At 35.7% G+C, this 15,775-nt stretch overlaps 1 protein-coding gene across 14 annotated transcripts in view; it reads left to right on the top strand.

Moving 5' to 3' along the window:
- LOC138325101 (DNA excision repair protein ERCC-6-like 2) overlaps positions 1-9,658 on the top strand; it is a 79,230-nt gene extending 69,572 nt beyond the window's left edge. For all 14 annotated transcript variants that reach the window (XM_069270531.1, XM_069270526.1, XM_069270529.1 and 11 more), the window contains 13 exons: positions 72-217; positions 627-863; positions 1,515-1,586; positions 1,921-2,066; positions 2,439-2,534; positions 2,970-3,069; positions 3,602-3,754; positions 4,188-4,395; positions 4,833-4,988; positions 5,487-5,638; positions 6,575-6,714; positions 7,415-7,593; positions 8,065-9,658. In XM_069270531.1, the coding sequence (XP_069126632.1) occupies positions 72-217; positions 627-863; positions 1,515-1,586; positions 1,921-2,066; positions 2,439-2,534; positions 2,970-3,069; positions 3,602-3,754; positions 4,188-4,395; positions 4,833-4,988; positions 5,487-5,638; positions 6,575-6,714; positions 7,415-7,593; positions 8,065-8,921 (2,642 nt within the window). In that variant the 3' untranslated portion in view covers positions 8,922-9,658. The remainder of the gene's footprint in view (positions 1-71; positions 218-626; positions 864-1,514; positions 1,587-1,920; positions 2,067-2,438; positions 2,535-2,969; positions 3,070-3,601; positions 3,755-4,187; positions 4,396-4,832; positions 4,989-5,486; positions 5,639-6,574; positions 6,715-7,414; positions 7,594-8,064) is intronic.
- The last annotated feature ends 6,117 nt before the right edge of the window (positions 9,659-15,775 follow it).

The following is a 15,775-nucleotide window of genomic DNA, read 5'->3' as shown; positions in this document are numbered from 1 at the left end:
AAGTTCCTTAAAACAATTATTCAGTCTTGTTTTATTGACCAGTGCACTTATTGACTTGTATATATTTCCAGATGACAACATCGTGTTTTGTAAGCTGACAAACTTCCAGACGTCCGTGTATCGTGCGGTACTTGCCCACCCCGGGATGAGATTTGTGTTGGACATGGACGAGCCATGTGACTGTGGGAGTGACGTCATTAAGGGCCGCTGTCACAATGTCGGTATAAATTCCAGGAGGTTGGGTTTATGATAGTGAAAATGACATTCAAGTACAGATAGCCTGCATCAGTAGATAGCTTGCATTAGACATCTTTTAATGTAGTAAATTCAATAGCCTGCGGACAATACCCAGGAAATAACTGTATGATAAGTTTCACCTTCTAGTGATATTAACATCATATATTGACGGGATTGTATGATATGACAATCACCAGAAGACGGTTGCATTCAAATGATGTCTTGTTTGATATATGGTGTTTCTAAATTTATCTTGCTCTGATTTTGTCGTTTATTGAATTTTGTGAAGTACTGTGTAAAGTAAGCGAAAATGACATAAATCACATAATCAGCATCACTTCTGAAATTTTATAGGTGAATGAATGGACAATTTAAATATATTTTTCCAGAAAACTCCAGATGGTGTATCAACCAGACAGATGCGATTCACATTCATGCACATCTTGTTGAAAATAGCCAACCATGTGGCATTGTTAGTTCGATCTGATAGATCGGACCAGCAGTTAACAGAATTCTCCATAAAGGTCATCAAGTACATTCAGGAGAAGTTTCCAGAATTTTTCAGTGAAACAAGAGAGGCTGCATTTCGTACCCTGTCTGATCCCAAATACTGCGGAAAGATGAAGGTATACTAAATAGTTATCTAATATGTTATGTGAAACATACTACACTCAAACCACTTGAAACCTGTGATGTAGTGATCATTGTATTCGGTGTACTGTCCCTCTAGTTATAACCCAGCAATGAAGTTAAGTGGGGTATACTAGAATCGGGTTGTCCATCTGTCTGTCTGTTTGTGCATCTGTTATTACTAATTAAAAGGCCTAATTAGCCCAAGGGGGGGGGGTATTATTCTGCCACTGTTATTACTAATTAAAAGGCCTAATTAGCCCATTTAGCCCAAGAGGGTGTGTGTATTATTCTGCCATTCTGGTGACATTTTTAGTTTCATCTAGTTTGTATTTTATATATCCTACAGATTACATGACGTGACAGGTTGTTGATTGTTTAATTAGATTACCATCCTATTAACAGTCAGGGTCAGTTAATTAAGGATGATCACCCATGTGTTATGTATAATACAAGTGTGCTTTATATTTGGGAGACTGCAGTATGTTTATATTGTGACTCTTTGAAATAGTGGATTTCCAGGTATAATCACATTAGTGCCATATGCTAAATGGACGTCTGGGACTTAGTCACTGGATGTTAGACAGATTAAGTGATAAAATAAACTATATATTGATCTAATGATTGAACTTTGGCCTTTGTCTTAGATTCTGAAAGGGCTGCTGTCTGTATTCTGTAGGGACCATAGCAAGGTGCTCCTCTTCTCCTACAGCACAAAGGTAAGTCTTCACACAGGGACCTGATAATTAGATACATTTTATATACCGTATATTTGGACCTAGCTATCCTAGTGTCCGTAGACCATTCTTGACCATTTATTTGTGTCTAGATTTAAAATCAGAAAAAATCCTACCGCTTTTGTTATTGCTGATAATTCTTAGGGGCAAAAAATGATAATTCAAACTAAAAATGAGGTCTTTACTTACCCAATATGAGGTTGTATCTTCCATATAAAAAAGAGGTCCTACTAAACCAATATGAAATTCATGCTGTCGTATCTGACAATCAAACAACGTCTATTTATGAAACTAAGACTGTAACATTTTTGTACAGGTACTGGACATCCTAGAGCAGTACATGATGACTACAGGATATGAGTACCGTCGTCTAGATGGCAGCACCAGTGCCAAGAAACGTATGGACCTGGTCCGCGAGTTCAACAATGACCCGTCAATCTTTATCTTCCTCATATCTACAAAGTATGTATACACATCTGCAAATGAAAGTCAGTTAAACATAAAATAAAATTATGTTTACATGAAAACAAGACTTGTAGCACATTTTATCCATCAAATAAAAAATATCCCTTTTCTCTGAAAGAATGTTGCACATAAATTATGAATGATATTCTCCAATGACATTTCAAGATAATTTCACTGCTGTATAATAAAAATTCTGATGATTTATGGATAATTATACATTATATTACTGAGTATTGATGGGTAGGTTTAATCTACGTAGATGATGGACCATATTTAAAAATTGTCTGATCCCATTTTTATATATTTAAATAAAATGTTTAAATCAAACTGACCTGATAAATGTACATGGGTATATTTTATGATTATCAGAGCTGGTGGCCTTGGCCTCAATTTGACTGGTGCTAATAGAGTGGTGATATTTGACCCCAACTGGAATCCAACCCATGACCTTCAGGCTCAGGACAGGTGACCATGCATGATGTTGTGATGTCTAATGTTTGATATTCCAGGGGTTACTAACACTGTCATTATATCCATCCCTGGTCATAAAAATTGAAGGCTCTGTGTTTGACAACAGATGAGAGAGGTAGTTTGATCCTTTGATATACATTAAAAGAATTGAGTAAGAGTACATTGTATGGCTCTGTACCTCACTCTTTCTAAAGGAAGTCTTTGCAGGTCTGTGATTGGTCAGTGTTTTTCTCCTGAACTGCGTTCAGATTTGCTATGACATAGTCCAGTGATGGATATAACAACATTGACACTAACCCCTGTAATATAGAGGATGTAAATCATTATAAATATTTTGGAGAAATAATGGAGAATAGATAAACCTGTTGCTCAGTGTTGTTCAAAGTGGTTATTACCATCTGATAGATATTGTAAGATATCTTTGTACAGGGCATACCGTATTGGACAGAGGAGAAATGTCCAGGTGTATCGCCTGATCTCGGCAGGATCTATAGAGGAGAATATGTACTTAAGGCAGGTTTACAAGCAGGTAAGTTGTAAAAAGGATATAACATAATTTAATTATAACCTCAAGTGAAATATTGGAAATAGCTGTAGTGTGATGCAGTTTCAATACCATTTAATTTCAATAAATAATGGCATTACTTACATGAGATGTGCATAGCAAAGCAATCAAAAATGTTTTGATTAAACATGAAATAAGAAATAAAAACAAGCTTTGAGATAGCTAGTTCCTTGATTGTCTCCAAACTGGAGAACAAAATTCTGAATTACTGCAGATGTATAAAATTGAAAATTTGAATGAAAATCTTTCATATCTTTTTATATACAGTAAAATATGTTTATAATGAACACACACACTTACAATGAATTCATGGTCATAACATAGTGATTTTTTCCCTGTCAAAGTTCCTACAAGATGTCTGTAAGAAGTGTATAACAAACTCTGCTTGTAACAAAGTGATTTCGTTAGGTCCTCAGATGTTCGTTATATATGTAAACTGTATTTTACTAATCAGGTACAATAAAATTGTTTAAACACTTCCCCCTATTTATTTCAGCAACTGGACAGTGTTGCAGTTGGAAATATGAATGCTAAGAGATACTTTGATGCCATTTCTGGTGACAGTGAACAAAAAGGCGAACTCTTTGGTGTGAAAAACATGTTTAAACTCCACAGTGGTGACAAATGTTTGACGATGGACATACTCCAGGTAAGAAGGATCCACTTCTCTAAGGTGGTAATTAATAGGCACAGGCATTGAACGTCTTTCAGGCGACATTCATAGCCATATTGCCTATAAATGACAAGTGAATGATGTTCAATGCTTATATTTACAATTGATAACATTTTATGCTGAAATTTCAAGAGATTTTGCACCTATGATAAATAAAGAATTCATTATCGTCAAAGATGGATCATACATTTGTATAGCCATCTTCTGTGAGCGCTGGCATAACAATTGTGATGTCATAATGATAATGATATCATCAGATGGCAATTCATAGACTGATGAATTCCAACTGTGCTTGGTAAGCTTACTTAGTAGGGCTGCAGTGAAAATGTGTATATAGAGGTTTATTGTACAAAAAACCATTGAGCGTGAAAAACTTACTGCTGCATTAAAAGTTATTTTTTGTTGACAGAGAAATTCTAACTTAGAAAGAGGTCTCGCTGGATATGACTTGGCTAAATACATCCCTCCAGTAGAGTCTCAGAAAGAGAAGGGAGATGATTCAGCTGAGGACTTATCTATCGTAAGTAATGAGGAGTCTGACAATGATATAATAGAGGACCAGTCACTAGGGGATTCAGAGCCAGGAACCTTGGACAGTGAGGAAATGGAGAACAGAGGTATGGATATAGGCTTACAGTTTTTGTAAATGATTCTATAATGCTCCTGAAATTAATTTTACATGAATGCATAATGTCAAAAATTTTATTATTCACAATTAAGATATAGATCATAACAACTTTGGTTGAATTTCATAGTATTTTAATGATTCAATATCTAATCAAATACACTTTTAAAAACAACTTTACCACAAAATATTTTTATTGTATCTACTACATGTACCAGTTAACCCTAGTTAACTTGGACTTGTATCATAATCACTTGAAGACCTTGAGCAATTTGATTTACCCATCATACTGTTAACAGTATGTAAAAAAAACCCACCTTACTCAAATACTCAGATTTTTATATCCAAAGTTTTATTTTACTCCCACCGACTATGAGTTTATGAGTTTTGACATTAAGATATCTTTGAAAATTATTTTTTATTCATAAGAGAAAAACAGCAAAAGGAAACGGGCTTCCAATACAAAGGTAAAAACGAGAGAGCTAACATATCATCAGGACAATCCCAGTGGTCAGTTTGACAGTGTAGATGGTGACCGCGGTCAGATACCCAGTTCTAGCTTCTCCTCGGTAGGAGCTGTATTTGGTAGGTAGACCTATCCTGTAGAAGTTTAATGCTTTACATTCGGTCGGTAAAAATATCATAATAGTGTAGTAAAATATGCAATTAAACAATGATCATTTATCTTTTTTCCTCTAGCTGGTTTCCTTTTGAAGATAAATGGTTTTAACTGTAAAGATTATAACGAATTTGATACTGACAAACTATAGGTTTTTAGCATACAGTAAAACAGGTATTATAATAAAGATTATTGGTACCAACAAAATGAGTTTGTTATTGTTATAAGAAAAAAATTATGCACTTATACAATAGAAATAATAGATGATATGAAATAATATGTAAAATTGCTGAGTTTGTTAATTGTAAATATGATCTTTTAAAACATATTTTTTTTAAGCAGCTTAAGAACCCTTTCCTGAAGGTTGAGATTCTTATCTTTCTCTATGTATAATAATATGTTAGATATGTTCCCATAACATTATGTAGTTTGTAAACTTTCCAAATTTTGATTGAAATTTTCAGAAAAATGTGGTGTCGTCCATGTCCACCAGAATAAGAAGATCATCGGTGCCAGTAAAGCTGAGGATCACATGACCAGATGTGCGATTCAAGATGTTTACGAATTTCATCAAAATTCTCAAGTTCCTGCTGCATACTGTGCTCCCTTCTCTGATGTAAGTCATCATCCACTGCCATGCAATGAAGGTATTGTTTCAGTATGATCAGTCCTACCTAACAGTGCTTACGATGTGATATATATATATATACCATCCTATCAAAGACATGACGTCACAATCACCATAAGTTTGCACTAATCATACTCAAACAACATCATTTTCACTAACTTGAAATCCATGGATTTTGATTCCTTTTTCTCGCCATATACTGTATAGCAGGTGATTTTCGTCGGTCAATATTTTCACGATTTGGATCTAAAAGTAGAAAAATAAATTCTAGCGAATCAAAATTTCAAGATTTAACTTTAAGTGGATCCCTGCAAAAATACACAGCTGTATTATTAATATAAAATGTTTGTATCTTACAAGGTTTGTTTTTGTGAAAGAATGAGGAAAGCCAAAATGACTTTGCTGATCGTTTCGGCTTTCTGTGTCGAGTAACAAATTAAATCTTTTAACTGTATCCTGTTTATCTTGCAACCATTTGCTTATAAACAACATTCAAGACAAGTTAAAGCAAATTACCAGTTTTTTACGATTATTCATTTGGTTTGGCTTGAAGTGAGACGCTACTTTATTGCGCAGGAAGAAATTCGATCACAAAACCAGAATGAGAGTGCACTCCTTATTACTGCCATGGAAAATATATAAGCGCCTTCATAAACAGTTCCAGAAATGCTGTTTTTAAAATTGCAATATCACTGAAATGGACATGAAAATACTCAGTAAACAATCATTCCAATTATGTGCAGCAGTTGTTGGATAAACGGTATTCTATATTTACCTAATTTGTAAGATACCTTGGTATCTCATAATAAATTTTCCCATTCAGTAGTTACATGGTGTCACAAATAGATCCTCTAAATTCTTTGTATTCTAGCCAAGTCTACTGGATCTCATATCAACTTCCAGTCATAATTTTATTTTTTGCAGTCAGAGGATGAAGCCCCGCCCCCTAAAACTAAGGGAAAGGGAAAAAAGGGGTCAAATAGCTCCAAAACAGCCAAACCTAGAGTGGAAGTGATTGGTAATTCTAAAGTCCTGATTGGTCAGACGCCAAGAGGGATACGGCAGTAAGTGTTCAAGATGTTCTTCAGTAGACCATCCATGTGCATCCATGTAGTATTCATCAACAGAATATAACAGATTCTGTATATACGTCAAACTATATTTGAATTTAGGATAACATTTCATGTAGGGATAATTTCAATTTCATACATTCTACTATAAGGATGTTTGTACTTCGTACACGTAGTACAGGAAAAGTATTTTGTGTTTATGTATTATGTTATCTGCTCTTACTGGTAGTTATTGATTGATATGTCATGTTTGTGATTACAATCTTTTCACACAAGAACATAGTCTTATTTTACAGATAACAACTAAGTTTGGCTTACAAACTAATGTTGTTACCATCAATACTTACCTACAAGATGTGATAGCTCTGTAATAGTCAGGATTTTAGTTTGCTTATAAAATACAAACAATGAATTCAAAGTTTTAAATGAGCGCAGAGGTTATAAATGAGGCTAAGAAACTATGCATTATGGATTTGAAAGGCCATTTGTCCTATTTAATGGAGAGACCTTCATTTCATTGAATTCTAATACACCATAATGGAAGCTTAAAATTTTACTCTTTTCTATGCAATATCATTCTTCTAAAAATGTTTTACATTTATATTTAATTACCTTATCAGTATTTGAATAAAAATTGTTTTGGTGACAATTACATATCACATACAGATTATTTATGAAAAGTAAATTTTTGCAGACGACAGTTTCAGCAGATGGCTGGAAAGGAGTCTATTGTAGACTTTGCCGAGACTGTGTTATTAGCAGATCCTACTACCAGGAATAAGATGTTGGAGGAATTTTACGTGAAGACCAACCCAGATCTGTCCAAAATCTTCCAGGACTCTCAGCATCTGCAGCAGGAGGAATGTAGCCATGGTATATACTCTGTTCATTCTCTCAGTTTGTTATCTTATCATATCTTATAGCAAAATTCAGACCCATAAATTAATAGCGAAAAATTAATCAACTACAAGAACAATAATTGAGTTTTACCTGTAGATTGTGAATTAAATCACTATGAAAATGTTGAGCTACTAAATTTGTAAAATCAAGTCGCTGTGAAAGTAACAGTTGCAATATTTTTGTATAGATTACTTTGTGCATATATTTTATGAATTGATAGTCTATATGTTATCTTACTCAGCACCCCCTAAATTTCATTTGTTAATCAAGGGCATAGATAAATATTCATTTTGTTTTCAACAAATAGTAAATAGCCTAGTAAAAACCCAAAATATAGGGCATACCATTCAGTTTAAAATGATATTCCCATCTAATTAATGATGATTTATATGGTGAGATATGGTGAGTTAAATATTTTCTTTTTTTTTTCACAATTTTTTATAGGCTCTTCAGACAGAAAAAGGTCTTCCAAACAGTCTAGGAAAATTAAGGATAATCCTACATTAGGAGTTAGCTATCTCTCAGACAGTGAATCTCTTGGCACAAAGACTTTAACCCGGACCAGTAGCCGAGAGAGCGAACCTCTGGAGAGTTTAGAAATTGGTAGGAAAGTAAAGAAAAGAAAGGGAAATGTTGCCATGACAACACGAACTCGGCGACCTGCTAAAAGGGGTGTTGGTGGTAGTAGTAGAGGTAAGATTCACGGTCTGGCGATGTCACCGATGTGGTCAGTACAGGATTCTGGCACAGACGAGGAGATTCAGGAAACAGGGCAGGAAGGGCCTCACTCTACGGAACTGCTGGACGAGATTGGTGTAGATGCAAAAAAGGACATTGTAACAGTACAGGACGATGAATGTACCCCGGATGTTTCTGTGTATGAGGATTTAGATGATATATTTCTCTGTGATAGAAAATCCTCTAAATCGGTGAGAAAACCTCCGCCCGGGAGGGGAAGAGAGAAAGAGACTTCTGAAAGTAAAAGGAGAGACAGGAATGTTACTCCAGGTACTACTGCGGACAGTTCCGTAATGATGCCTGAATCTTCCAATATTGAACTCCACAATAATAGCACACTTAAGGATGATAGTTTTGACTGTTTTAGCGACCCTCTCAAATGGAAGAAGAAGAAGAAAACCGTGCCACAGACAGGAGTAGACAAACTCATTTCCGATGGAGATGCAGAATTTTTAAGTCTTTTTGAAAAAGGAAAAATGAAGAAGAAAGACAAAGTGGTACCAGTTGTACAAATAAAAGAGGACAGTAAAAGTTTGGCCGAACAGACACCCAGTCTGTTTTAATGGCATACTGACGGTACAGAAAAGTAAGATAACCAAAATTACTGTTATTTATGACAAGATCACAGAAAGGATCAAAAACATATAATTTCTGTTTAAAACTATTTTTTCACAACTATGCATAAATTAATTTTATTGCCATCATTAATTTTGCTGACCTCTGGTCACATTGATTGTATTATTGACCATAGTAAGGGAAACCAACAGCTCTTGGTATATATTGCAGTTGTAGTTAATTATAGGTATTAGATTGCATCCAAGAGACCTATTTTTAAAGCTTCCACAAGAACAAAATTACTCAGGGCTAAACCAGTATGAATTTAAGTTCATGGGCTGGTTCTTTTAAATTGTTATATTCTTGTGTTAAATTTTACCATTTAGATAACGTCACAAAATGAAATGAAGTCAAGGTCATGATGTAGGTCAAGTATGCATGATCATTCTGTTAAACAATCAAAACATTTCATGGACCATAATTCTCTTACCATTATTTCTTTGTTTTGAGAGTATCCATGGACCTCAAAGTGAACATGGATCTGTTCAGTGACCTATCTTTGTCACTCTGTCTATCATTTGTCTGTTCATTTATCTTTCTTTCCTTTGTCGTTTAATGTTTTTGTGAATGATGGTGTTGTGTTTCAAACATGTTTGTTAAGTTTATGAATGACAGTTTTTTAAGAAAACAAATGCATTTATTAACTGTATGTAATAAAATTGTATTAAAAGACACTTTCATGATATTAAGGAATTTTTTTGTTTGTTTGTTTAACTCCAGATTTTTCATGCCAAAAGGGAGGTAATTTTTGTGGTCTAGTGCACCGTATAATTGGACATCCCATTGTCATTCAAAGTGAGTATTTTTGACAAGCTGTAAATTTCTGTTATTGCTACATTGATGACTTAAAATATGCATAGTATATTTTAGACAAATAAAATAACTAGCACCAGATATATACAGACTACATTTGTAGATGTCAGTCGTAAAGGGCCAAAATTTTGATTTGAGGAAGGAAATTCCCTTTAACAGTATTTATATCGGCATCTTCTTCCAGAGAAATTTGATTTTAATTATACAGTCATCTGATCATAAGGTGAAGCATAGTCATTTTACATCATGGTGGTCCACAGTCTTATTTCTGCTGTGTGTAAACTTTTCATTAAAAAAACTCATTTGCCTGATATCAAGGAGTCTGATGGTTGACCGACAGGTATCTTGAGAAAAGGCTAAAATCTTAAACAACTAATTAGTAAGTAAGAGGCACAGAGATCTGATATTAGGCATGAATGATCTTAACCTTCCTATCGATTTCAGTATCACAATGATTCTTTAATATCTTTCAAACCAAAATTGCCATTGGCTGCATCCATGATACCACTGATCCAATGAGGATGCTAGGCAAAGGTAGTAATTTTTCAATTCAAACTTCCATTTTACCAGTTATATTCCAACAGTATTCGGAATGCCAGAAGTGAGTGCTCTTTCAGGAAATCAGGAACTACATGGGAGGGATCGGTTTTGGGAAGTTTTATTTTACTATTAATAAAGAGGAATTCATTCTGTACATGACATTCATGTTCGGTTTCTAGAGGTGGTCGGTTTTGAGAAGGTTCGGTTTCGGGAAGTTACACTGTACAATGTTTTGTCTGTTGTCCATTCGTTTGTCTATCCTTATCTGTATCTTTACTGTCGTATGAAAAGCATTGCTCAAGAAACCTGATACTGATGGCATTGGACGTCATTCTTTGATATAGCAGGGGTCAAACAGAGTCATATATGTGAATGTCTGTTAGTGTACCTCAATAACCAAAAGGCTCATAGAAGTGTTATTGGACACATGACATTAATATATACTAACGTAACCTGCAAGATTTAAGACTTGGCCGGATTTGACATATATTTGTAAAACTTGATCTCGAGAATAGATCAAGAGGATAAAGAAACACTTGTAGTTTTCCAAAGTCTCTCTATAAACACATGTTTTACTATTTCCCTCTTGTTAATCTATTGAGTTATGATTACGATTTTTATTCTTGTAAGACCTAGCGTAATGCATGTCATCGTGGAAAGTATCATTGTCTGATCAACTGAGAGATGGATATTTTAAAACAGCAGAGCTCGATTGCCAGTGGCACATGGTAATGAAAGGCATTCCTTGCTAGTCTTTTTTCTTTAAAGGGCAGATAGATGTCAGTTCGGAGTCCTTGACCAATGAATCTCGGACACTATTTGAAGTCCATGACCTTTACTCTATAAAAAAAATCCCATTGACATTTGAAGAAAATTACTTTGGGAACCATGATCACGATATTTTACCATAACACAAGAATATTTAAAGTGAACAGTCGGGCAAGGATGGCTAAAGCCGGTAAAAATGGTGTGAATGTATCCAGAATAATTTCTTATGGAATAGAAAAATAAACTTTCTCGTCAAAATCTGTCTGCGCACGTAGAAATTAATTTAAAGTATAGGAATCCTAAAACGTCCTTCCGGCTGACTATGCCCGTGGTTACATTTCCACGCAGCCTCGCTTTCAATGTTTTCACCTTTTCTCTATTTCAATGGTCAGAACTGGGAAACGTAAGCAGACCTTGACCGTCGCATTAATATGTGAGAACTTTTGGAAGGCCAATGAACGCATTTAGACTGGTTTTCTTTGCCCGACTATTCACTTTAACGGAACGGCGGAATGGTTTGAAAAATGCCAACTACGTTTCTTTCCGAAACAAAAATTAAAAAGTAATCATTTACACTAATAATATCAGAACAATGATATTCATGGCCTGAGATGAAGTTATACAACCCTAAACAAATGCAATACTCTCTGTGTAAATCTATGTTAACAATTAGGGTTCGCAACTTTGCTGCATGGAATATTGATTGTCAACTACTACGCCATCATGAATTAGGACGAAAAGACGACCCGCGTTATAAAAATAATATTAATTTCTTGCATTTACAATTCGCTATGTCAGATATGTGTATTTACGGTAAGCTTGTAATTTCTGAAACCCTTCAAAATTATAAATCTCGCTTTACGGCAACATTTAAAGATGCACCACCGTTGACAAATGGTATTAGTATTTTTCTTGTTACAAAAGTTACTTACTTTACATCATTACCATCATTGAAAAATTTGAGCTTCTTATTTTACTTCAAGATGAAATATCAAAAATAATATCAAATGCGTCCCGAAAAAGTCCACGGCACCATGGCATATATCACGGGGGTAATCGTGGTACATCGGTTTTTCAATTCCGTCAGAGTGGTACAACGGTATTTCAATTCCGTCAGAGCAGAATATTGGCTACAAATTCCGTCAGAGGGAAATATAAGCAACTTTAATTCCATATAGAAAGATTACTATTGTGTAATATGCTTCGATTCTTGAGGTATGTCACAACATCACTATTTCGAACACTTTATTATTTGATTTTTGGCGAGTGTGAATATATAACTCCAGATAAATGCATATTTGTATAGGAAATATGTCAATTAATTTAAATTAAGTTTTGGATACATAAAAGTGTTCAGAAAAGTATTTTGTTAACAAAACAATATAAGGATATTATCATTGATCATAATAACAGATCAAAGTCGGCGAAAAAGACAATTTTATGACAGTTTGCTTTGATCGAAATAAAGTATTTGGAACAATGATACATTTTCCGTTCACTACTGATACAATTTCTAAATACTGATTTAGACATGATACAATTTCCGTTCATCTTCCATTAAGAAATAAAAAGTTTAAAGTTCAAGAAAAGCGTTTTATTACTGTTGTAATCGGGAAAAAATGTATATAAACTACGAGTGGGAAGCACAACAAGTGAAAAAAAAAACATCTAAGTTTCCATCTCGCTAAATGAAATATTACTGGTATTCATCAAGAAACAATGGATATTCCATTTATTACATTTTTTCTCGCTCTCATCTACAGAAGACCATCACTAATAGTTCCGTCAAAGGTTATTCCGTCATTGTATTTTAAAAGTTATTTGCCTTTTCGATTATTAAAGTGATACGTGCCGTATTTTTCATACTCACGAATCAAGATGGGCTTTTAATATGTTATTAATCACCAAAAGTTGCTAATATTTTGAAAATTACAATACTTTGAATGCAAGGTCGAAAGCGAGTGAAAACATTTCACTGGAGTGAAGTATATCGTTTTTATGTTCACCTTATATTTTACTACGAAAAAAAGCACTAAAATCGTCTAATACCTTTTCAATTAAAAGTAACTGAAAAGTATAAATATATGCTGACCAATGAGTATAATAGACATCGCTGTGCAGGAAGGACGAGTACGTGATCATCAGAGAGGCCAAGGAAAGAAAAGAGGATCTGGCTGTTATATGGTTGAACCTGGCAAATGCGTATGGTTCACGCTGTAGAAGTACCATGTGCCGGGGAAGATAAGTCATCTACTAAAGGATTACTTTAACAGACTTCAGATGAAGTTTACAGTGTAGGATTACACAACCACCTGGCAGCGTCTAGAAGTTGGAACAGTTACCGGATACACTGTATCAGTGATCTTATTCTCTGCGGCTATGGATCTCCTGGTTAAATATGTGGGGGGAATCAGTAGAGGGCCATGGATGAAAGTAGGTATTCGATAGCCTTCAGTCAGAGGTTTCATGGACGAGTTGGCAATAAGCACAAAGACGGTAGTCGAAGCTAAGTGGAATCTTAGGGAGATTGAGAACATAATCAGCTGGACTCCAATGAAGATCAAACCCACGAAGTCCAGGAGCTCGTAATCGAAGAAAGGGAAGGTTACCAACATACAATTGAGATTAGGAGAAGACAAGATTCCAACCGTGTCCAAGAAACCAGTGAAATGCCTTGGTAAATAAATACTGATACGACTCATTGAGTGACACCAAGAACGTGAGTGAAATGCACCAACAGCTAGAGAAACTGATAGACATCCATAGACAGAAGCGGTCTACCTGGGAAATACAAGGCCTAGATTCATCAACACGGTGTGCTACCTCGAATCATTTGGCTTCTACTAGTGTATGAATGCCAATGGCGACAGTCGATGGCTGAGATGATGGCTGACAGTTCAGAGAAAAAGTTACAACTTCCCCTGATATCACTAACAGAGGAGTACAAGGTCACCCAAAGTTAGACAGCTACTGATGTTAAGGGACAGCAGAGATGCTAAGGTGAGAGGAGCGAAGGTGGACATCACAACTGGACGAAAATGGTTTGCAAAGAGGACAGTGAATGAAGTAGAGTCATGTTTGGGGCATGGTGACATCGCGTGAAGTATGGCAGTGGACAGGCAACGGTTCGGTGTAACAACTAGAGCAAGATGGGGAACAGCTACGAATGAGAAGAGACAGCTTGTACATAATGAAGTCTGCCAAATGGAGGAACATACAAGAACGGTTCGTGCAACAAGCATGAAGAAGCAGGGCAGTTGGTTAAATTGGGAAAGTACTCGTCCAAAGAAGTTGATATGGAGCGAAATCTGGTCTATGGACGCACAGGAACTGCATTTCCAGCTGAAGTCAGTATACTAACTAACTATCACTAGTACTAGTATCACTAACAAACTTCGTTACATGGGATATCAGAGGAACCCAATTGCAAGACCTGTGGCAAACCAGCAAATGTAGAGCACATCCTGTCTTCATGCTCAGTTGCGTTGGCGGATGAACACGGCGTTACTATAAGGTATCTGTCCTTGCAGATGAATTAGAGAAGAACGGGAAAAAGCCAAGTAAGGAAAAAAGGGTCTGAAATTTGACACATTTGTCCGAACAGGGGAGCAGATTACGAAAGGTGGTATGCAATGAAGTTGGCTACTTGGTACGGCTGCGGATTGGCAGTTGCGAGCAAATCTGGAATGCCGAATGCAGTTTCCACCAGAGATAACAACTACAAATCAAAGAAACGGTACCAAGGTATTGTTATATGGTTTTTGTCTACCAAACAGGTAGTGGAGTTGATCGTACCGTTGGAAAACCGCGTATGAAAGGAAGCGAGCCAAATACCAGGATCTAGTAGCAGACTGTCAGCAGAGACAATGGAAGGTATGATGCTTTCCAGTGGAGGTGGGATACCGTGGTGTTGTAGGACAGTCTACAAAGGCCCTGCGAATTATTGGTGCCACCTGAGCAGAGAGGAAAAAGTTGGCAGGATGTGTGTGCGGGGAGATAGAAATGGCTTCATTGTGGCTGTGGAGGAAACGAGAAGAGCTGTGGAAAATGCTACTCATATAAGACATTTTTATATGATCATTCATCGGGAACATACCAACTGATTGCAACCATTCTAGATTGGCGGATAGCTGAGTGTTCTCGGGCTGGGACTTGATCATCCCAGTCGCCGTACCTCTGAAGATTGTAGTGGACAGTGCTGAAACAATCGCGGATGGAGGATCCACCTGATGACAGGATTAGGTAATATTGTTATCGTATTTTATTATGGGAAAAATAATGAATATTCCAATAAAGTATGAACCATATTTGTATTCTAGTTTTAATTACAGCCCGATGTTACCGGTCATTGTGAATTTAATGCATTCTAATATACAGGGTTATTCCGTGTCTCTTGGTGAATGATAGTGATGGTTCATCCTGTAAGGTGGAGTTGCAAAAAACGTATTTTATTCAATTTACTATTAATAACATTTTGCTTGCTTCCTTTCACCGGTTCCGTCAATAAAAACTCTTAATCTACCTTAGATCCCTAAATGAGTTATCATTCCTTGCGGACAGGTATCGGTTAGTACGTCTTATGTTTGTAATATTGCGAGACCGAAAAATAACTGATAGTGATTGGGAAGTAACATACTTTTCGCACACAAACAATCAATGCCTGTCTTCTATGGTATAATTC

This window comes from Argopecten irradians, chromosome 6 (genome assembly GCF_041381155.1).
Source record: "Argopecten irradians isolate NY chromosome 6, Ai_NY, whole genome shotgun sequence".
Lineage (NCBI taxonomy): Eukaryota > Metazoa > Mollusca > Bivalvia > Pectinida > Pectinidae > Argopecten > Argopecten irradians.
Note: the sequence above shows the minus strand (reverse complement) of the source record. Positions and strands in the feature narration are given on the sequence as shown.